Here is a 22505-nt window from a genome sequence, read left to right as displayed (position 1 = left end):
GCACTGTTCCTTAGGGGTTTTTGGCTCATGGCTGGTACTCTACCACTTGACTCCACTCCTGGGGGGACGGGGGGTTGGTGGTTAATTGGTGACAAGACTCATGGGCTTTCCTGCCAAGCCTGGTTTTGAACCACTGAGTTACTCGGCCTCCTGAGTAGCTCAGATAGCAGTGTGAGCTCCTTGCGCGTAGTTCTGCGGGTTGTTAGAGCTACCTGACAGGAAGAGACCACAGGAGCGGTTTGGAAAGAGGGGCAGGCAGGGAGGGAGCCCTGGGACAGGTTTCTGTGGCCAGCATTTAGGGGCTGGTCAGACAGGCAGCAGGAAGAGAAGGCTGGAGTTATGGGGTGGGGGGGGGAGAGGCAGTGTGGGCCCCTCCCACGGGCGAAAGCATCCTTTGATTGATCCTCTGGGACGCGGAAGCCTTGGATGTGACTTGGAGGAGGGCAGAAACTGCCAGCTGCCCACACAGTGCGGGCCGAGGTAGATAGGAGAGGTCAGCGGGTTCAGAGCCACTGGGAAGTGGGTGGTAAGATAGTTATCACTACCTGCCCTCAGCCAATTTCCTTGAGGACCTCAATGCCCTCATTCACACTGAGATGTGAAGGACAAGACCTGCCCTATCCCACCCCCATTTTACCCGGCCTCCTGGTGGAAAGCCAGTGGGATTCAGAGCTTCCACGCTCTGTCCCCAGCGCAGGGGCGGGCCTTGCTCTGAGGCCTAGGCCTCTGTGAACTTCAGGCTCATCTTGGAACTGGGAGCCAGGGTGTCGCCCCGACACAGTCCTGGGGAGGATGGAATGAGATCGTGGCAGTGAAAAGAGCCTTTGTGAGTCACAGAGAGCTACGGCTCTGAAAGCAACCAAGCGAACGAAGTGTTTAGGGTTGAAGCCAGGGCAGGAGTGGCACCGCCTGGGCCGATGGTGCTTCTAGAGGTGCACCCTGGGGGACCCCACCTCCACGATGGGGACGAGGGGTCTCCAGGAGAGGTGGGTACGGACCTCGGGAGCGGTACTGATCACAGCAATATGCGGCCATTGTTGACGTGGTCAAGCTTCGCCGCAAGACTGTGAGGTGAGAGCGGGCGAGTCTGCCGCTGCGGGTGGTCATGGTGGCCTCGTGCAGGGTCACCCTGAACACAGAACTGGCCCCTACCGGCCGACTGTCCCTCAGTGAAATACAAGGCTAAGTTCCCGTGAGCCTCTGGTCCCAACTGCCTGTCAACGAATGGATTCATGACCTCGTATCGCATGGATTTTTGCTTCCAGACTCTTTCTTGACTATGTACCATGGATTTACATAGTAATTCACTCCTGAATGAAAATTATCTCACACATAAACTTTTTCAAAAAACATATTAGATTTCTGATACTTAGGAATCCCAGACAGTACTCTGGCTCTATCCTGGTGAGAGTTTGTAAAAAACAAAACAAAACAAAACAAAACAACAACAAAAGACAGCACAAAAATGAAAAAAAAATAGAGAAGGAACAAAGAAAAAAAAGAAAAAAGAAATGAAGCCAGGCGTGGTGGCTCATGCCTGTCATCTTAGCTACTCAGGAGAATGAGACCTAAGGACCATGGTTCAAAGCCAGGCAGGGAAGTCCTGAGATTCTATCTCCAATTAACCCCCAAAATGCCAGCAGGTGAGCTGTGGCTCAAGTGCTAGGTTGCTAGACTTGAGAGGAAAAAAAAAAAAGCTCCGGAACAGTGCCCAGACCCTGAGTTCAAGCCCCAGGACCAACACCAAAAATAAATAAATGAATAAATAAGATTAAAAAGTGGCACTAGCTGGACCAAAAGAAAGAAAGGCGCTGCTTACACAGGCTGAGAGCTAGAATGAGAGGCCAAATCCTTCCCTGATTTGACCTCAACTAACGTGGGCCTTGAGCAGCTAAAAAAAAATTTTCCAACATTCCCCACGTCGTCGCAAACAACCTGGGGCCCCATGAGAATTGATCTGAAGGGTTAAAAGCAAATTGCAACAAGTGGACCAATTTGCACACACTGAATAACAAGGGTCAACTGCATTTCCAGCACGACTTTGCACAGCAAAAAAAAAAACCTAGGCTTGTGAGGCCCGCAGCTAGTATGTATACCTGGCCCACAGCCAGGATGTATACCTCATCGGAGAGGAGCCCATGGGCAGAGCTTTACTATTCTACCCCGTTCTCCAGGCTGTGTGTCTCGTCTTACTGATTAGACCCTGGGCCTCCAGAGGTGGTTTCTGGACCACCACCGAAAGGGGTAGTTCATGGGCTGACCCCCGCCCATCCCTATTTTCAGAACAGCTTTTGGAAGCCTGGCCTGCCTGTGCTGTATAAGCCTTCTTGGCTTCTGCAATGTTTCTCTCCAACTTCTCCCCAAGACTCAGGACAGGTTGTAGGCTCCCAAGAGTCAGGTGGGGCGATGCTAAAAGCAGAAAGGTGTCGGCCGGTTGAGCCGCCAGGGGGTGCGCCTCCCTCTCCTCCCGCCCACCCCCTAGGACACGGAGCGCCTCGCCCAGCCCAGCGGAGAGTGGTCCAGGAAAAGGCAGCAGGAACAATGGGGTGATTGATGCAAATGCACCATGAAAGACAAATTGTTCTGATGAAGCACATTCCGGGTTCCTGCCAAACGCCCAGGGTGTGTGGAATTTCAAGGAAAAGCTGAGTCCACTGGGGCTGTCCTGCGGGGGCCCGCGGGGCCTCCCTCGGCCTGCTTCCCGCACCTCCCCGCCCTGGAATGTTGTGGGCTTGGCCTGGGCTCCCCGGAGCCTGCCCTGGCAGACGCAGGAGCGGGCGGGAGGGCGGAGGGCTCTGCTGCAGAGTCACCACAGATCAGACCATGGCTGCCTGGCTGCCCGGGGCTTCAGAAACCCCGATTCCCAGTGCCATGTGACCCCGCAGCCTCCTCTCACTCCCCAGGGAAAGCCTTCCGTGCTTCTGAACCTGTGTGTCCATCGGTGAGGTGACACCGATCGTCTTTTACCTGTGTCCCCCACCCGTGGTTGGGAGGGTCCGTTGAGAGAGTTCTGGAAACCCCAGCATCTCTGCTCCTTTCTGTCCCACGGAGGCCACCAACCCCCATCCACCTCCCCACCCCCCCAGACTGCAGAACCAGAAGCCACGCTACCTGCCACCACCACCACCGCCACCACCCCCCCCCCCGCCCCGGGGCTCCCTGGAGAACCCCCAGCTTCAGTGCCCCCAGCCTCCCTCCCACACCAGGGCCTGAACTTCCGACCTAGGCCAGAGAGGGTGGGGCAGGATCTGAAGCTGGGAAGCTGCCGTCTGCACAAGGGCCCCCTTGTCCTGCCGGGCAGCCTGGTACTGGCTGGCCCCGTCCCGCAGAGGCTCTCGGGGACTACTGTCATGCTCTTGTGTCTGGGGGAGATGACACAGCTCGGCGAGGCCAGGCCCACGGGTTCTTGTCCCGCCATCTCCTGGTGGGCTGAGAGCTTGGGTCCTTCTTCTATTTCTCGTGTGGGGATGGAAATCAAGGTCTTGCACATGGCAGGCAAAGTGCTCTGCCACTCAGCCCTGGCTGTAGGTCTTGCTTCCTTCCTCCCTTCCGGGGGCGACAGGGGCCCACCCAGATGTCAACCAGGATTGTTCTGCATATGCCACCGTGGATCAAAAAGCCTTTGTACCTGCCAGCTCTCAGCCTCTCTCGCTTCTCCTTCTCTTGCTGTCTCAGCACATTCATTATTAGTAATTTGTGCCACGCATCCAGTATTACCAGCCCACAGGTAATATTCAATAAAATTCTATTACTGCCCGGCTACACCCTAACCTAAGCCACACACTCCAGGGATTAAAAACCCCTAAGCCTGCAGGGCGCCAGTGGCTCATACCTGTAATCCTAGCCACTCAAGAGACTGAGATCAGAGGGTCACGGTTCAAAGCCCGCTCAGGCAGTAAGTCCAGGAGACTCTTGCTCCAAGGAACCACTAAAAAGCCAGAAATGGAACTGTGGTTCAAGCGGTAAAGCACCAGCCTTGAGTGAAAAGGCTAAGGTGCATAACTCAGGCTCTGAGTTCAAGACCTACTACAGGCATAAAGCAAAACAGTAACACACATACACAAGAGCGAGCCTTTGTTCTGGGCCCCACATTCTGGCTTTTGTCCTCTTTCCTTACCGGGGGCTCTACCTCCGGGAGGGCACCTTCAACATCCCAGGGTTCCACCCAGGCCGCCTCTCCAGCCCCTCAGACCTGAGCTCTGGTCCCGGCCCCCCGACGGCACAGTCCCTGTGTGATTTTTTGATAAAGTTACTGAACTTCTCTGTACTTTCAACTTCTTTCTCCACAAACTAAGAAAGCATTATCTGGGCTCCCAGAGGGGGGAAGATCAGACAAGACAGTGGTCAGGGAAACCCCGCAAACGTTCCCAGCAGCCACTCGGGGTTCGGAGAAGCACCCGCATGCTCTCAGATGGCCTTCTCCTCTTCCAGCTTCTTGGGGACTGTGTAATAGTAATTTCCCCAAGAGGCTTCACGTCAGAACTTTACAGTCTATTTTCAACCCTTCCAACCTTTCTACCTTCCCAAAATAGATGTGACATCACAAGAGGTATAAAGGGAGGAGGACCGGGGATGCTCTGTGTGTGTAAGTCTGTTCATGGTAGCACATGCCTACAGCCTCAGGAAGATGGAGAATTTGAGGCCAGCCTGACGGCATAGGAAGTTCCAGACTATCCTGAGACTCCATAGCAAGATCCTGTTTGGCAAAGGAGGAAGGTGGAAAAGGAAAGCAGGAGGGAAGGAAGGAAGGAAGGAAGGAGGGAGGGAGGGGGATAATTTTAGACAGCTGGAACATTCCAGCATCCATCAAGTCATTTATAGAGTACTCACTATCTTCCAAAGATAAGCATGGCCCTTGCCCCCACAGTCTGCTTATAGAGGAGAGGAGAGACCCCAGACCAGGACGGTCTGGCTCTGAACAAAGTCCTCTTGGATGAGAAGGATGAGCACAGAGGAACCCCGTGTATCCCAGGCCTTGGCAGCTACCGCGGGGGCGGGGGGGGGTGGGACCATACCCAGCCCCCTTCCTGGCCTCTGGCAGGCTGGACAGCCTTCATCTCCTCAATAAACAACCTAGGGCCATTGGCCAGCACATGAACAGAAACCACTATTTCCCCAAAGGGCTCCACCCCATCTCTGCTCAGTTCCAGGAGCCCACGGCCTGGAAGGGCTCCCAGCCCCAGGATGTGCCCGGGACCCAGCTGTTTCTGTGGGCGGCAGGAGATGGACAGCCTCCTGCACTTCAGAGGGACCCAGCCAGACTGGTGAAAGATGCGTCCCTTCCTCTCTCACTAGTGACAGGATAAAAAGAGTCCCTGCTCTGAGACCAGACACCCCTGTCCCGTGGCCAGGGGCCTCCCACGCCGGCGCCAGTGGAAACGGGGGGGGGGGGGCTGGGAAGGGGAGCCAAGAGCCAGGAAGCCGCAGCCCCAACTCCAGACACCAAGTGGGCAAAGCTGGCCCTGTCTGTCCTCGGCCTCCCGTCATTTGGGGTCAATTGTTGGTGGCAGGGAAGTGAGTCTGGGAGTTGCAACGTTAGGATTCAGAGGAAAAGATGGTGTTGGCCAGGTACCAGGAGCGCACGCCTGTACTCTTAACTGTGCAGAAGGCTGAGATCTGAGGATCACAGTTTGAGCCAGCCCAGGCAGGAAAGTCCTTGAAACTCTTATCTCCAATTAGCCACCAAAAAGGCTGGAAGTGGAGCTGTGGCTCACGTGGTGGAAGCACTGATCGTGAGCAGAAAAAAGCTCAGGGACAGCGCCCAGGCCCCAAGTTCAAGTCCCAGTAGCAGCACGCACACGCATGTGCACACACGCACACACACACACACACACACACACACACACCAGCAGACAATATGATGTGTGTTTCTGCCTGTCCCTCTGATCACCCTTTGGGCTCTGAAATTCCCAGGCTCTGAAGCTCACAAATGCCCTATATGCAGCCAAGACTCTGTAGCAGGATTCCATGCAGGGCCTGCGATGGTGAGAAGGTTCTGGATGGTCCGGGAGGGCTGTGAATGCCATCACCACGCCCTTGTAAGAGGGGTCACGTGGAAATGTGAGCACTGTGAGCAGGGAGGCAGGCCAAGGAGTGCCAAGCACCCACCAGGAGGCTGAGTGACGAAGTGCCTTCTACCTAAACAGGGAAGAGACACTGAGGGCGCCTCTCAAGGTGCCTCCTCTGAAGGCGTGACAGAGGAAGGACCCGCCACAAACACACATGGTTGCTGGGAGTCCAAATGAGCCAGATGGCAGTGGCGATGTCCCCGGGACTCTCGCTGTGGAGGTGGGGCTCACCCTGACTCTAAGGTTAGAAGGAAGTCAGCAGACCGGGAGGGCGGGACTCAGCCGCCCCAGGCAGGATTCCAGGAGCAGAGCTCGCTGGAGGGGGCGGGGCCAAAGGACAGCACCTGTCACCGGCAGTCCAGACCCCATGGAATCTTGAGCAGGGGATTGTACTTCCTGTCCTTCACATGTGAAAACCGAGGCCCAGTGAGAGTGAATGAGACCACTGGCCTTGGACCCAGGAAAGCTCCCTTCTCCAGGAGGTATCTGGACGTGGCAGGACCTGAGCAAGCAAAGCAAAGGGTGAACTGCAGTGCAAGGAAGACAGCAAAGGGAGGAATGAGACTGTTCTTATTGCCAGATGATACAACTAGGCCCCAGCCCAGAAAACCAAGTGCATGGAATGAAATCCGCTCAATAAACTCCAGCAAGGCCCTGGGCACTATACCCCAGGGCCCAGTAGCTCAGCCATGTTTCCGTGCCCAGAGCTCTTGACGAAAGTCACTGGCCAGAGATCATTAAGTGGCAGTCCTTGCGATAACTACTGCTCTGCTTCTGTTTTATGTGAGGACAGTCAGGGTGGGACAAAGCCTTCCACTAGGTCCGAGGGGGGTCATGGCCCGGCCTCAGAGGACCCAGAGGGGCAGCCTCCAATCCCAAGTGACCAGCGGAACCCCTCTGATGTCCGCTCAGTGTAGCCCACCTGACTATGTACCTGCCCAACTTCTTCCAGGGTCTACCTGTTTGAAGTGTGCCAAGAACGAGTGTGGACACACACACACAGAGCCCATGTGCACAAATTTCCACAGATCTTTTCTGAGCGCTTGCTACCTGTCTACCAACCCAGCCGTGAGCCAGAGAAGCCAGGGGAGAGGACAGTCAGGAGACACGGGGCCTCCCCCACGGTGCCTGCGGGCGAACCAGAGGTTGCCAGCCCATTGCAGCAGTGGGCTTTTCCCAGGCCAGGCCCAGCGGGGCGGCGTGGGGCTAGGTGTGTGGTTGCTGTGGCAGGTGTCTCTCTCCAGACTGTGCAGACAGGACCTGCAGTTGGGGAGGTGCTATGAGCACCAAGGCCGACCCAGGGCCTCCTGCATTCTCTCAGGCATCTCTAGACCAACCTCAGGGGCCTTTCCTGCTGAGCAAATCTCAGCGTGGGCACTGGCAGTGGGCACACGAGCCCCCGACACCCCACAGAGTCCAGAGGGAAAGCTCTGGAGAGCCTCCTGCTGATCTTTGGGGTGGGGGTGGGGGTCACCCAGGCCACACTGCCAACCCAAAGGCAGTGATTCCAGACTGGATGTTAGGTTATGGATACCATGGACCAGCCAGAGGGAGGACACGATACTCCCCGACCCTTAGTTTGACCATCTTTATTTTATTTTATTTTATTGTCAGTCATGGGGTTTGAACCCAGGGACTGGGTGCTGTCTCTGAGCTTTTTTTACTCAAGGCCAGTGCTCTACCATGTGAGCCTCAGCTCGGCTTCCAGTTTCTCGTGGTTCATTGGAGATAAAAAGTCTCATGGACTTTCCTGCCCAGGCTGGCTTTGAACGGTGATCCTCAGATCTCAGCCTCCGGAGTAGCTAGGACTACAGGTGTGAGCCACTAGCACCTGGCTTGACCATCTTTAACTATCAGGAAAAACTCCTCACAAGGCTCATATGGCAACCCGTAAAGCCTTACCTGTGACAATCCGGTCAGGGGACATCTGAAGGATCTCGGACTGTTAGTCCTGGTAGAAGCCCAGGAGCGATGAAGACTACCTGACGAAGGAGAGGGCTCACATCTGTAATCCGAGCTACCCAGGAGGCTGAGACCTGAGGATCACAGCCTGAAAGCCAGCTCACGAAGAAAACCCCACGAGACCACAAAAACCAAGATGAAACAGGAACCCAGAAGTGAAACTGTGGCTCCGAAATCGAGCCAAAACAAAAGCAAAGCAAGAGCGGGAGCCTCTAAGTTCAAGCCCCAGTACCCGCACTAGAGAAGGAAGCCATGGGTGAGGCCTTCCAGGGAGGGAGGGGCCTTTGAGGCAGGGGCCCACGTCTCCTCCCACTGGAGAAATCCGCTGGTGGGACCTGCGTGGGTTCCACCCAGGTGGGAGGCCTGAGTCCACGGTGAGCCACTGCCTGGGGCTGGAGAATTCTCAGTCCCCCCCTCAACCTCCTTGTCCACAGGATGTTTAACTCGGGAGGGAGGGAAGTCCAGCACCAAGTCCAACCTTGACTCCGCCGCACTCCGTGAAGGCTAAGCGTCGGTGTTATGCAAACGCACTCAGTAAGTGTTGCTAATTTAAGTTGTTAATTATCATTACCTGTCTTTTTTTTTTTAAGTGGGGATTAGGCATAGCAAAATTGCTAGGAGGATTATTATCCTACTACAAAAACAAACACTTAGTGTGAACTATCTGGCTGCCTTATCTACTGACAGGCATCCTCTCAATTACTTCTCACGGTGATCCTAGAAAGTACAGCTGTTAACCGCTGCTTTTGGCCAGTGCCAAGTCACTATTGCCAGAGTCTCAGGGCCCAGGTGAGACGGGGAAGATTCGCACTCACAACGATGGGTTTTTTTGGTTGGAACTCTGCCAGGTGCGATGTGCCGGCTCGCTGTGGACACTGACAAACCAGCCTCTGTCTTCCACGGCTGCCCGCCTCCTCTTTCCACTCGGCGTCTCCAAGCCCACAGCACCTCAACTCCCGCCTTTCCTGCTGACAAATGAGGCCCAATGTGGAATAAATGATGGTAAATAGAACAGACTGATATACAGGCCAGTAAAGACACGCTTTCATAGCTGGGGTCCCTTCCCTCGGTTAGGCCCACCTCCTTAGGTCTTTTCCTATTCTTAGGATCCGTTCCTTGTTCAAGTTTTGTTTAGTTTGGTGTTCCTGGCTTTTGTTTTGTTTTGCTTTGTTTTTGATGATGGCAGTGGTAGTACTGGCTTTGAACTCGGGGCCTTGTACTCGCTAGACAGATGTTCTACCAATGAGTCATGCCTCCAGCCCCCTTGGTTATTTTTGTGCTGGTTATGTTGAGATAAGGTCTTGCATTTGCCAGGACACACAGCCGGGATCACAATCCTCCTATTTTAGGCTTCCTGTGGTAGCTGGGACAACAGGCATATACCACCATGCCCGGCTTCTCCTGTTGAGATGGGATCTCCTAGACATTACTGCCCAGGCTGGCTTGGAACCACAATTGTCCTGATCCCAGCCTTCCAAACAGCTTAAGATTATAGCATGAGGCATCAGCACCTGGCAGTCTGGCCTCAAACCCTCCATCCTCTTGGGCCCGCCTCCTTCTGCTGAGGTGATGGGCTTCTACCACCACCTCTGACTAGACCTCACCCTCATTTGGGGGCCTGGCTTCAGTCACCTTTGCCATGTAATGCTTGCCCACAGATGTCCCTTTCTCAGCCCCTTCTCACCAGTCCTGATGTCCGGCCACTGGGTTCTTTTTCCTCAGCCAATTGTAGAATCATTTATCCACCCATTCACTCGTGCAATAAAACCCAATCTTTCTGGTGTAGGATCCCGCTGCGGCCATATTGACTCCCCGACTCCACCTCTTATTAGCAGCCGTGAGACTCTACAGAGACACGCCACTTTCCTCTCTGGGCCTTGTTTTCTTAATGTGAGATGCCAGTCCTAATTACAGAGCTGGAGAGTCCCAGGATTTAATGCCGTACAGCTTACTGTCTCGCTTTTGGATGGATGCCTGACGCAGGGTAAACACGCATACAAGACGAAGTATAGAAATACGCTATGCATTTGTAGTTCATCGTTACTGTCATCAAAAAATAGGCCGTGCGCCAGGTTTTCAGAAGCACCAGAAGTGCACACAAGAAATCTAAGAACTGACCGATTCAGTGCCAATCTAATGGCACAGGGCAGACTCACAGACCAGCACCTGCCACACCGTGTGACTCATGGAGGTGTGGCCACACACAGACAGGAGAGAGTGATTACTAAGGCCGGCTTGCAAGGCAGCACTGTCGGGGGAGGCCTCTGGGAGAGAGTTGAGGCAACGAAACCAAACCGTGCAGGAGCGAGGGTGAAAAGCCTGGCGATGCGCGTCTGCCTTCACGGGTGCGGGAAGTGGGGTGGCTACGCAGAGGGGCCAGGGCGCTCAGGGTCACGTGGGAGACAGCCCCGGGCTGTGGGAAGCAGGCCCACCACCGTGGAGGAGGGGTAGGCAGACAGGAGGAGACCGCGGGAGGCCGACGACTCTCCGTGAAGCCCCAGGGCAGCCCGGTGCCCGGCCAGCCCATCTCGCCGGTGTCTTTAGGCCCTAGCCTTGGTGGGACAGCTGCCCCCGATGCCTGACGCATCTGCCCGTCGCGTGGGCCCACCCTCGCTTCTTCCTGCTGCGATTCCTGCTCGGGATTCGCACCGGCTCTCCGCGCTCATCTCCGTTCTCTCCCAGGCAACAGACTCGCCCTTGCCAAAGCCTTAGCTCCCAGCCCAGCTGGCTGCAACCAGAATGAGCCCATCCCTTCCCCTCAGCCTCCCCACCCCACCTCATGGGACTCCAGTTGCTTGGCTGGGACTTGCCCTGTCCCATTTTCCCATCGATGACTCACAGATGGGGGGAGGGGGGGGTGAGGCCAGGGCTGCCCGGGGCCCCTCCCTGGCCGCGCGGTGTCCTCTGGCACAACCGAATGAAGTTTTTCCATCTCGTGCACGCTGCCGCCACTGTCTGGGCCCGTGGGTGCCCCCCAAAAGGACCCTGACCCTACCCTGTCATCCAGCCAGGCATTGCAATGGCGAGAACGGAGAGGGCCTTTGTTCCTTCAAAGTCCAGTCACAACGTTCAGAGAAAGGAGGGCACTCCTGCTCCCAGAAAGCAGGCTACTCCCTTCCCCATCGAAGAGGCAACGACTTCCCGATCTTCTCCCAAATACCTGGCCTGGCCGCCCCAGGACTCTGCACTGTGCGTGCGCTGAGAATCCTCGTGCGGCCCTCCATGCAAAAATACTACGGCTCCCAACGGCGGCTCATGCCTGTAATCCTCCCTGCTCAGGGGGCTGGGAGCTGAGGCTCCAAGCCAGCCCAGGCAGAAAAAAATCTGAATTTCCGTGGCTCAAGTAGTAGAGTGCCAACCTTGAGTGACAAAGTCACGAGAACAAGGGGCTGAGTTCAAGCCTAAGTAATGGCATGACAGATAGAGAAGATAGACAGATGATAGACAGATAAGATAGACAGATTTTGCACCAACTACTGCCGGGGTCTCTCACAGCAGTGCACCTTAGAGAGCTTTGGTTGCTCCTAGCAAGGGGAAAGAAAAGCTGGCTTTGGGCAGGAACCAAAGCTTAGCTTGGATCCAACTCTGCTGAGTGATCTACAACAGCGGAGTGCCAGAAACCCCGAGCCTGCCTCCTCCCTCCCGCTCCGCCTGCCCTCTGCCCTGGTGACAGCCTCCACCGTCGGTGCCCGCTGCCCTTTGCAGCCCAGCACCCACAACAGCCCCTCCCAGCTCCGCAGAGGGTAACGCGGTGCTGGGTGCAGTAGCCCCTGCTTCCCGGTGGCCAGCTCTATTGGCACAGTTGGGGCTGGGGGTTCTCTCGGCACTAGGCTCAGATGAGATCATGGCTTTGTTGCCTCTATTTTCCCAGGAGGAGAGCACGCCCCCTAAGAAGCGCTCAGTTTGTGAATGATGGTGCCTAATCCCATCTGCTCAAACACTCCCCTGGTTACCTCTCTTCTTCGTGCCTCAATTCCCATCAGTCACCCTCCCCTCTGCTTGCGATAGCAGGGATTCTGCTCTCGAATGCCTTAGGGGAAGAGGGAGAAGCCAGCTGTTGCCATTAACACAGCTTGCATCAAGGGAGGGGTGGCAGCCACCTCTTCTCCGACCCCCACCCTGCGTAAACAACGCCATTCTCCCCACCTTGGCTCCAGAAGCCCACAGCAGACATCACCCATCAGGTGCAGCACTCTGGTTTAGCCCCGATCATTCTCAGTACTGATCCCGGACCACAGAGAAGATGATGCTTCTTGGCTATGTTGGGATAAAGCTACCCCGAGTGTGCATTAATGAGACAAAATGAGCAAGAATGCTAAGAGTTCCTTTGTGAATAAGAAATTCACGTACAACTGTGAAGGGCAGTTCACATCCCAGTGAAAGATAATTCTGAGGACTGAGGGTCTGGGACACAAAGGCAGGGAAATCTTGATTGAAGGCAGGAAAAAAAAAATCTGAAGGGGAACAAGATAGGTCAGAAGCTCAGAGGATGTAAATGACCAGGGAGAAAAGGCTCTTCTCAGGAAAGCCACCTCCTACCATGGCAGGGGCAAAGTCACTCCTACAGAAGAGGCATCCGTGGGGCCCGAGTGACCACTGGCCCTGCAAGCCCTCCCCTTATCCAGGCTAGCAATGGACCAGGAAGGTGGGCGAAGGAGATGCCCTAAACCCTGAGCCTTTGTGGGCAAAGAAATTCAGTCGGCAGACAGTGTGGTTACTGCCCTATGCCAGGCATCTTCATTTGGGAAATAGGCATGAAATGGTAATGGCCAACCCCCTACCCTGCCCCCACCACCTCCAGGCCCTGCACCACCGTGGGGGGGGGGGGGAAGGTGGGTAGAGGTGGGGAAAGAAGTGTGCAAAGAGAGGGCCTGGATCAGAGGGGGTCCCAAAAGGGCACAAGCAGCAGGAAACCCCCCCACACGTGGGCCTCAGGCCCAGCAGCTCCCCCTCCTCAAGCTGAGTCCAGAGACGGGTTCAAGGGTTCTTGTCCTCCGGATGCCAGGCGACCCTCTCGAGTCCTGAGGCGTTGGCTTGGCACCCCACAAGCGACAAGACACAAAGCCAGGGGTCAACAGCAGTCTGCAGAACTGACGGAGGCCCACCGGAGAGGGGCTCTGAGGACAGTGCTCTGCCGTGCGCGCGATACAGGGGCCACGGCGGGGAGCCCCGGAGCTGAGCTGGGTGTAAGAGTGTTGAGTGTCCAGGAGCTGAATCTTCATCCTCAGCCCCGCAAGGTCTTCCTTCTGTCCTGACCCATCGACTCCGTCAGCTCCCTCGCCTCGTCCATGACCACAGCTTCGCCCTCACCAGCCCAAGCGGGCACAGAAGCTGAGGAGAAAGAAGAGCAGTTAGGGCAGAGGGGCAGCACTGGGGGGGGGGGTATCCACGAGGAGCTGGGGCATCCCAAGAGACTGCCCCGGGGCCAAGGAAAAAATAACGCAATCATCTCTCATTACCGCAGGGGACTAGTGCCAGAATGCCCCCCACAGATACGGGCACCTGGATCCCTACGCCTTTTATATAAAATGGCATTGTCTCCAGGCATTGGTGACTCACACCTGTAATCCTAGCTACCCAGCAGGCTGAGATCTGGGGACCAAGGTTCAAAGCCAGCCTGGGCTGGCTTACCTCCAATTAACCAATAAAAAGCCAGAAGGCGAGGTATGGCTCAGGTGGTAGAGCACCATCCTCAAGCAAGAGACAAGCAAGAACAAAGGTCTGGAGTTCACCCCAGTCCTGGCAATAAATATGTATTTTATATATATAGATGTAGATGTAGATTACATATATATATATACATACATATAGTCTTTGTGTATAACCTAGGCATACCATGTCAATCATCTCTGAATAGATATTTAATATAATGTAAATAACTTGTAAATAGTTGCCCTACTCTAACCTTTTTCCCCCAACTATTTCCGGTCTCCAGGGCCTGTTGATTGAATCCAGAGATGCAGAACGGCAAACACAGAAGGCCAAGTGTATTTGTGCAAACTCACTGTGGTCAGTAGCATCTGCTTCCTCCCGGCCCCCACCCCCCAGGCCTTCAGGGAATCGAGGCAGAAGACCCACTCCGCTCGGAGGGTCCGCGCACACCCTGCCGCTTAGCCAGCCCTCACCACAGTGTGGGAGGAAATGAACAGGAGGATCAAAGGGGCTGGGGACTAGCTGGGCTCCAGGCTCCACAGGACTCTAGTTGTTGAGGCAAGAAGGTACAGGGTAAGGCACCTGGGGTACCCTGGGAGGGGAGTGAGGGCGTGTGAGGGATGCAGGTGTCTGCTGCAGAAGGAAGAACTGCAGCCAAGAGTGTGTGCTATCAATCAAGCCTTCCTCAACCCAGCTCCTAGTTCCCATGGGGAGGGAGTGGCATCTGGGGAAGAGGGCACGGGGCTCAGTGCCAGGCCCGCTCCGTCCTTCCTCTGAGCTGCCCTGACTACAAATCGACCCCCACCCTCTGCCCCGCTGCTCCAGCGAGATTAAGACGTCACAGATACCAACACATGACCCCATCCTGTCCCCATGCACCCACCCAGCTCCACGGTCACACACTCTCTCCCGGCTTCTCCTCTGGTCCCTGGGCCTTAGGGGCCTCTCGTGGCCGATCACCCTTGGGACTAGTGGCCTGGCCACAGCCTGCCTCCCGCAGTCCCGGCTCCCCAGCCTTCCCAACAGCTCAGCCCCAAAGCCACTCTCCACAACAGCAGTGGCCTCAGAGAGGCCCGACAAGCCCTTCACGGAGCCCCCCTACCTTAGGGCTGGGGCTCCATCACCGACTGAAGGATACTTGTGGTCTTTCGGCCTCAATTCAAGGCTCCAACTCCACGGTCAATGTTCCCCCAGGCTTATGGAGGGCAGATGGATCTCCCAGCCTCGGCTCTTCCCAGACCCCAGAAAGCCAGCGTGCAGGAGCCCGACCCAGGGGAGGGGCCGGCCCGGTAGGTGGGGAGGAGCGTCTACAGGCCCAGGGCCTGAGGAAGGGCGCCCACCAGCTGCCTCCACAGCCAGCCAGGGGGAAGGCCCACCCCATCCAATCCCCATTGGATCCCATCGGACCTCGGACCCGGGGTTCTCACCCCTGAGTCATATTCAGGAGGCTCCGGCCCTGGGCCCTAGGAGGAAGGCCAGCTCCACTGAGTTGGCCACCAGCCTCCTGGGCTCCCATTCTACGGGCCCCAGAACTTTCCCTGGGGTTGTCTGGCTTTGAATTAGAGTCCTGGTCCCCGGTTCTCTCCGCAGGGGGCCGGGAAGGAGGGGAGACAGAGGGGCTAAGGCTTACCTGGCGTGGCCTCCCGGCACCTCGGTGGTGGGGAGCATGAAGGCGAGGTGGTACCCCGGTGGTTTAGGACACGAGGGTTCCGGTCCCCAGGCTCTGCCGGGCCCGCACGGTCTGGATGGCCTGTTGGTTCTTGAACTTGACCAGTCCCAGGGTGATCTGCGCATTCCAGCCGGGGTCTTCGAGGGGGCAACGGAAGTCGATCTCACCTCCGCCCTCGGTCACCAGGGTGAAGTAGATGTGGCGCCCGGTGCTCTCCACGCACTCCACGGCCTTGATGCGGGCGAAGCTGAGCTCTTTGGGCCGGCCGCCGGCGCCCTTGGCCTCGAAGAGCTGCAGCCCGCGCTCGGTGAGCACGCAGCGCTTGCGCTTCCACAGCTGCAGCAGCCCCCCGCTGCGCTTCTCCAGCACGCCCTCCTTCAGCACCGCCGCCGCCGCCGTCATGGGAGCCCCGGGGGTGCGAGGAGGCGCGGCGCCCCTCCCGGCCCGCCGGCGCGGAGCTCCGGAGCCCAAGCGGGCTACCCGTGCGTGCGCCCCGGAGACGGCGCGCGGAGCTCCGCCTGCGTGCGCCCCCGATGGGCCCCGCGCGCTCCGCCGGCGTGCGCCCCCGATGGGCCCCGCGCGCTCTCGGGACGCCGCTACCCGGGCCGGGCCCGCCGTGTGCCCACCGGGTGCCTCAGGCCGCTCGCCGTCCTCCCCGCCGCTCCTGCTGGGTCCGCGCGCCCCACCGTCCGTCCGTCCGTCCGTCCGTCCGTCCGTCCGCTGGCGGCTCGCTCGCTCCGCTCCCCGCGGCTCGGCGGCGTGCGCGCTGGGCGGCAGCTCGCGGGATGTGTCCTTACATGTTCCGCCGCGCATTCCAGCCTGCCCGCCCTCCCTCCCTCCCTCCCTCCCTCCTCCCGGCGCCTGCACCGCCCGGGCAGAACCCCGGGGCGGGGCCACCGCGGGGCCGGGCCCTGAGCGGGTGCTTATGCCACCGCCAAGCCTTCGGCACCACGCCCCCCCCCACCCACCCATCCACCCACCCGTCCCGGGTCCTGAATGAAAGGGTGGGTGTGCGGGAAGAGGAGCGAGGTCGCCGCGGCGGCACCCGTTGCCTGGTGGGCGGAAGACAGCTGCTGGCGGCTTCCTGGGCCTCCAGGCCGTGTTGGGTTCCCTATGGACAGATTTTTCTGTGCCTGGACCAGGAGAGGTCGTCCACAGCTGTCCACAGCTTGCACAACCACCCCCTCACTTCTTACCCCCATCTGCTGCCGGGAGGGGGGAGGGGGTAGCCAGTGGGAACGGAGGCGGGATGAGTCTGGTGTCACTGATGGCCTCCTCCAGCCAGGACCGGGAGGTCCATGCCCCAGGCCTCCCTGGCCATGCCTGTGGCCTCCTTGCTGCAGATTCTCTCAGCGCCTACCCCAGAGAAGGGGCTTCTTCCCGGACTCCAAGCTGAAGAGAAAGCCTGCCCCCCTATCTCCCTCCCTCCCTCCCTCCCTCCCTCTCTCTCTCTCTTTCTCTCTCGAGCTCTCTCGCTCTCTCCTGCCTAAAGAGCTGCAAGCCTCACTCTCACCCATTGACTGCCTCCCTGGACAGCTTCATTAGCCCTCCATTTCAAATCTGTCGAATGGGACAACTAATTTTCCTCATTTCGTGGAGATGCCGTGGTGATTAAGGTAGAAAACACATAAGAATTGCCCAGGAGAAGGCCTGGCAATACCTTGGTCAGAGCCTCCAGGTCAAGGTTTCTTAAAGTCTATCAAGTTCTGGTTTGGGGGCAGTACTAGGGTAGAACTCAGGGCCTAGCACTTGCAGGGCAAGACCTCTTCTGAGGAGCCAAGCCTCCTGCACTTACGCTATGCTGAACATTTCTGAGAGGGGGTCTGGCTTCCAGCCATGGGAATGTGTTGAGACTGTGACCCCCTACTTCAGGGTTTCTATAGTACCTGAGGTGACTCGTGTGTGCTAGCTACCATGCCTAGCTCCTTCCACTGAGATGGAATCTGAAAGACTTTTCTGTCCAACCTGGCCTCTAACCATGATCCTTCCTATCTCAGCCTCCCAAAGAGGATTATAGGCCTGAGCCACGTGTGCCTGGCTTCGTGGACATGTTAATAATAGAATTGTTCTAGGAATAATAAGTCGTACTGACAGTAAGACAATTTCTTTTTACTCACGCCCCATTTCAGTCCTTGATGAGCAAAAAGTAACGGGCACAGGGAAGTCCAGTTGTAGGCCAAGGACTGCCTTCCCCCAAAGCACTAGGCCTAGGAGTGGAGGAAGTCAGCCTTCAGGTTCTCATACTTGATCCCTCCCTAAACACACACACACACACACACACACACACACACACACACACACAGATACACAGAATAGCTAACTCCTAGCTCCCAGAACGTACCATAGTAGAAGAGAAACACACAAGATGGATATCTTAGGGGTCCCTGTTTGTCAGCCATGCCCTTCCATAGGGATCTCCTGAGTAGATCACCTTCAGAGTCCTGCCATGATCCACCTTCTCTCCTTGAGAAAGTGGGCCATAGGCCAGGTGCTTCTGGCTCACGCCTGTCATCCTAGCTACTCAAGGAGGCTGAGATCTGAGGCTCATGGCTCAAAGCCAGCCCAGGCAGGGAAGTCTGTGAGAATTTTACCTCCAGTTAACCACCAGAAAACCAGAAGTGGTGCTGTGGTTCACAGTGGTAGAGCGTTAACCTTGAGCAAAAGAGCTCAGGGACAGCACCCAAGCCCTGAGTTCAAGTCCCATGACAGACAAAAGAAAGAAAGAAAGAAAAAGAAAGGAAGGAAGGAAGAGGGCTATAGGCCAGCCCCTCTGCCTAGTGTCTGTCTCTTCCTCCTCTCCCCACACTTGAACACAGTCTCATTCATACCTCCCCAGTTCTGTGTGTGCATTCTCAAGGTTTACAGAGCCCTCTCATGTTTTAGATCATCCTGACGGACGGATGTTATCGTTTTGCTTATTTTTCTGATGAGAAAGAATGAGACACGAAGTCAGGCAACCAAAATGAAGGTGCATAATAAATGCTTTATACATGAAAAACCCCGGCTGAGAATGGGGGTGGGGATGGGGTTCGGAGGACCCGTTATGTAGAGGCTTACGCTTCTGTCCAAGCCTCTCAGTCCCTCCCACGTGACCCGGCCTCGAAGCTGAGCTCTTCAGCTACTGAGGGCTGAAGGCGTTTGGACCCAGAGGAAGGGGAGAAGGCACTGGAACACTGGTGTGTGGGCAACGAGGGAACCTAAGTGGAACCCCAGGAGGGCATACTCTACTGTTGGGAGGACTGTTGCCAAGTAGGCATTTGGTTCCCAGCACCACCACGTCTTCCTAGTGGCCTGAGTTGGTCCTGGAACCTGAGAGTCCTGTCCTCCAGCCTCATGACCTCCTGGGCCTAGAGGAGATGACTCATTGCCCACAATTGGCATCTTGTCTAATAGCTCCATGGGGAAGACACTCGGGCTCAGGCTGGATTATTTGGGTATCAGAAGATCACAAAACACTCGGAAACTAGGAGGAGCAGGGTGCCTGCACCCCCTCCTGAGAAATAAAAGCTCCCACGGGGCCAACTTGGGCCACTCGGCTGGGGAGGTGTTGGGCCCTGGGGATTCTTCCTGGGTTCTTATTGACTTGTTGATTCTTTATTAGATAGATGGACAGAATGTCCCCTGCTTGCTGCCTGGAGTTGGCTCCTCCCTCTTCCCACCCCACAGGGAAAGCTGATCTGCCCTGTCAGTCAGTCAGTCCGTCAGTCACAGTCCAACTGGAACTGTCTGGCGAGGCTCTACAATGGCACCAGGGAGACTGAGCTGGGGGGACAAATGGCTGGAGCTAGGTTAGGTCACCCCACCCTGAAGGAGGAGGAAGGGGACCACTTGGAGCAGGCTTCAAGTACAAGGGGGGAAAAAATGGAAGGAGGTGGGGTGAAGGCAAGAATGGGACCCAGAGAGATGCAGAGCTTCTGTCTTCTACAATATAGAATCTTAACGTGCATTATGTTTCAGCGTAATAACACTGACTGATGAATGAAAGAAAAAGCACTGGAGCCTGGAAATGAACCAGAGAGTAATGTAGGAGACACCCACTGGGCCCGACGGTGCGAAGGCAAACGCGGAGGCCCTGGGGGAGAAGGGTTGGTGAGGGGTGTGGGTGAGCGGGAGGGGAGAATGGGGCCATGAGGTCAGGCAGGAAGGGCCACTCCTGGGAGGCCCGTCAGGCGACACGGCTGACGTTTGAGGAAATCACATCTTCTTAAGTTATTTTTAAAGTTCTTCTACTGTGTTTGCTCAAGACTAACATTCTACCGCTGGAGCCATAGCTCCACTTTCGGCGTGTGTGTGTGTGTGTGTGTATGTGTGTGTGTGTGTGTGTGTGTGTGTGTGTGTGGTTACTTGGAGATAAAAGTCTCGTAGACTTTCCTGCTCGGGCTGGTTTTGAACCATGATATTCTGCCTCTTGAGTACATAGGATTACAGGCATGAGCCACCAGAGCTCAGGACCCAGGGCTAACACGGGAACCTTCAGACTACTGAAGGAGAGAGCCCTCCACTGGGAGACGGGACACTCCAGTAATAGCCGTAATACCCAGGACACTTTCCCTGCTCGGACCTGTTTCCTCATCTGTCTTGCAGTTTTAGCATAGACTTCCAGGAAAGCCTGGTTTAAGTGCACATGGCCTAAGAATACCCCATATAGGCAAGAAAAGAGCTTCTAAATTCGTCAGGCTAGGTAGCCCCTCCTTGCCTAGGTAGGGCAGGAAAATAGTTCTCCCCCCATTTGGTGTCGTAGCACCCCCCCACACCCAATCCATAGTTCTCTCCTCTCCTACCTACCTCCCCAGCTGCCTAAAACGTCTCCCAACCCGCTCATACAACTTTGATGTATAGCCCTTTGTTCTGATACTTGGGTGGGGGGGGGGGGGGGTTCTCCGATTCTGTTTTCCTAAAAACGAACCCAAGTCTCAAGTCTCTAATAGCTTGGGTTTTATGAGCACCAATTGCAACAGAGCTCCAGTGGGCAGAGCCTCCACAGCTGACCAGCCCGGGCCTGCTCCTGGGCTTGGCTCTCTCCCTGGAAATCCCCTCCCACGCTCTGCCTTTTAATCACTTTCCAGCCCAATAACTTTCCTGATTCACCAGGGAGCCCTTTCGTCTTGAGAGCGCCCACTGCCCCTCTCTGATGGGGCTGCGTCTGGGCTTGACGGCATTTGATCCCAGCTTGGGTCTGACGGAGATGGGATTTGTGGGCTCGGGGTTCAGGTTGAGGCCTGTAGAATTTTCCCATGCCACCTTGGTAGTAGCTGGGTGTCCACATTGCCGAAGCAAAGGGGTTACCCCAGGATAACCTTCAGGGACGCTGGACCAAGGGAGCAAGGACACTGGAAGGTGACTGACTGGGGCACAAGGGACAAAGTAGCCTTACTCTGATCATCCAGGAATAGCTGCGCAACATGCAACATGTCAGTTGTTTCTGTTTCACAGCACGCTGTCTGGCTCTCTTGGTCTTTGTTTCTCTCTGCTCTGTCTCTGTCTCTCTGTCTCTGTCTCTGTCTCTCTCTGTCTCTCTCTGTCTCTGTCTCTCTCTCTCTCTCTCTCTGTCCTATACTGGGATTTGAGCTGCTCATTGCCAGGCAGGAACTCTACCCTTAAACCATGCCCCCAGCCCTCTTTGCCTGATTTTGCTAATAGGGTCTGTTTATGCCCTAGCCCAGCCTGGACTGTGATCCTCTTGTTCACACTTCCTGAATATTTGGGGTGACAGACACATGCCACCACACCCAAGTTTTATTGGTTGAGATGAGTGGGGCTCCTCAAAAACTTGGCTCAGGCCTGGCCTCGGACTGTGATTCCCCCTGGTCTCTCCGTCCTGAGTGGGATGATAGGTGGGAGTCACGGGCAGCCTGCTTCTCTTTACAGTTAATAACAACAACAATGTGTTGTAAATGTGAATGACGCAGTCACGCACGGGAACGGCACCTTCGGGAAAGGGTGGCGTTCGGGGGTTGTGTTTTCTGTGTCCATCGCAGCATGTTCATAGACAAACCTGGTCGGTGTGGATCGGCCACTAGACACAACCATGAGCCACGGCCGGCTGGCTCTGAAGTAACAGACGTATCGGTGCTGAGAGCTCCCACGGAGGTCCTAGCTACTCAAAAGGGCCAGCTGACATTTTTTAAGCCAGTCTGGACAAAAAATGTCTATGAAATCCTTTGGTCCGATTAACCAGTAAAAAGCTAAGTGGCTCATGTGGTAGTGCTCAAGCCTTGACCACAAAAGCCCAGCAAAAGAGCAAGGCCCTGAACTCAAGCCCCAGTGCCAGCAGAGGAAAAGAAAACAAAAATAATGTAGTATAATCATAGTCATTTATTACCATTGTCAAATGTTACCCGGGACACAATTGCACCTCCGTGCGCACAGTAGATTTATTTGCCCCATGACCACAACCATGAGGGTAATGAATTGTGCCCATAGCTGTGACAAAACCAGGTGATAGGAATTACTCAGCCCTGTGATAACCAGCTTGCATGCAGCCAGACACTGACTGATGTGTTTTGTGGTACATGACTTACTTAAGTGCATTTTTCTATTGCAAAAGATTGAAAACATGACGTCTTTTCCCAGCCCTCCCGGTCACCCCGGCCTCGGGGGTAGGGGGTGGGGGCAACGCCACCTCAGCTTCGTGTGGGACTTTGCTTTTCACACATTTGCATCCAGGAGGATAGGCAGCAGTGTTCTCCTTGTAAAGTGGGGTGGGTTAGAGTCTCGAACCCCAGCGCTGACACTTGGTGCCCTTGCGTGTGGCGCTTTCCTCTTGTTCTAGAGAGCAGACCTTCACAGTAGTCTCCTCAAACTCCAGGGATCGGGGGACGCCGAGAGAAAGAAAAAGAAAATAGAAAGAAGCAAAGAACAGTGCTGACTGCTGGTGGCTCGCAGCTGTAATCCTGGCTACTCAAGGAGACTGAGATCTGAGAATCATGGTTCAAAGCCAGCCCAGGCAGGAAAGTCCATAAAACTCTTACCTCCAATTAATCACCAGAAAACTGGAAGTAGAGCTGTGGCTCAAGGTGGTAGAGTATTAGCCTTGAGCAAATAAAGCTCAGGAACAGGGGCTGGGGATATAGCCTAGTGGCAAGAGTGCCTCGGATACACGAGGCCCTAGGTTCGATTCCCCAGCACCACATATACAGAAAAACGGCCAGAAG

At 55.8% G+C, this 22505-nt stretch overlaps 1 protein-coding gene across 1 annotated transcript; it reads right to left on the bottom strand.

The window, feature by feature from the left end:
- Positions 1–12298: 12298 nt before the first annotated feature.
- On the bottom strand, positions 12299–16164 carry Phlda3 (pleckstrin homology like domain family A member 3). Its single transcript, XM_048357743.1, has 2 exons — positions 15313–16164; positions 12299–13361 (listed from the first exon to the last, which is right to left on the bottom strand). Exon 1 carries the CDS (start codon positions 16162–16164, stop codon positions 15376–15378), a length of 789 nt encoding a protein of 262 aa, XP_048213700.1. The 3' UTR covers positions 12299–13361; positions 15313–15375.
- Positions 16165–22505: the final 6341 nt, after the last annotated feature.

Source organism: Perognathus longimembris, chromosome 11, assembly GCF_023159225.1.
Source record: "Perognathus longimembris pacificus isolate PPM17 chromosome 11, ASM2315922v1, whole genome shotgun sequence".
Lineage (NCBI taxonomy): Eukaryota > Metazoa > Chordata > Mammalia > Rodentia > Heteromyidae > Perognathus > Perognathus longimembris.
Note: the sequence above shows the minus strand (reverse complement) of the source record. Positions and strands in the feature narration are given on the sequence as shown.

Coding starts and splice junctions, on each gene's coding strand:
- Phlda3 (XM_048357743.1), bottom strand. CDS start 16,164: ATGCGCGGCGGAACATGTAAGGACACATCCCGCGAGCTGCCGCCCAGC.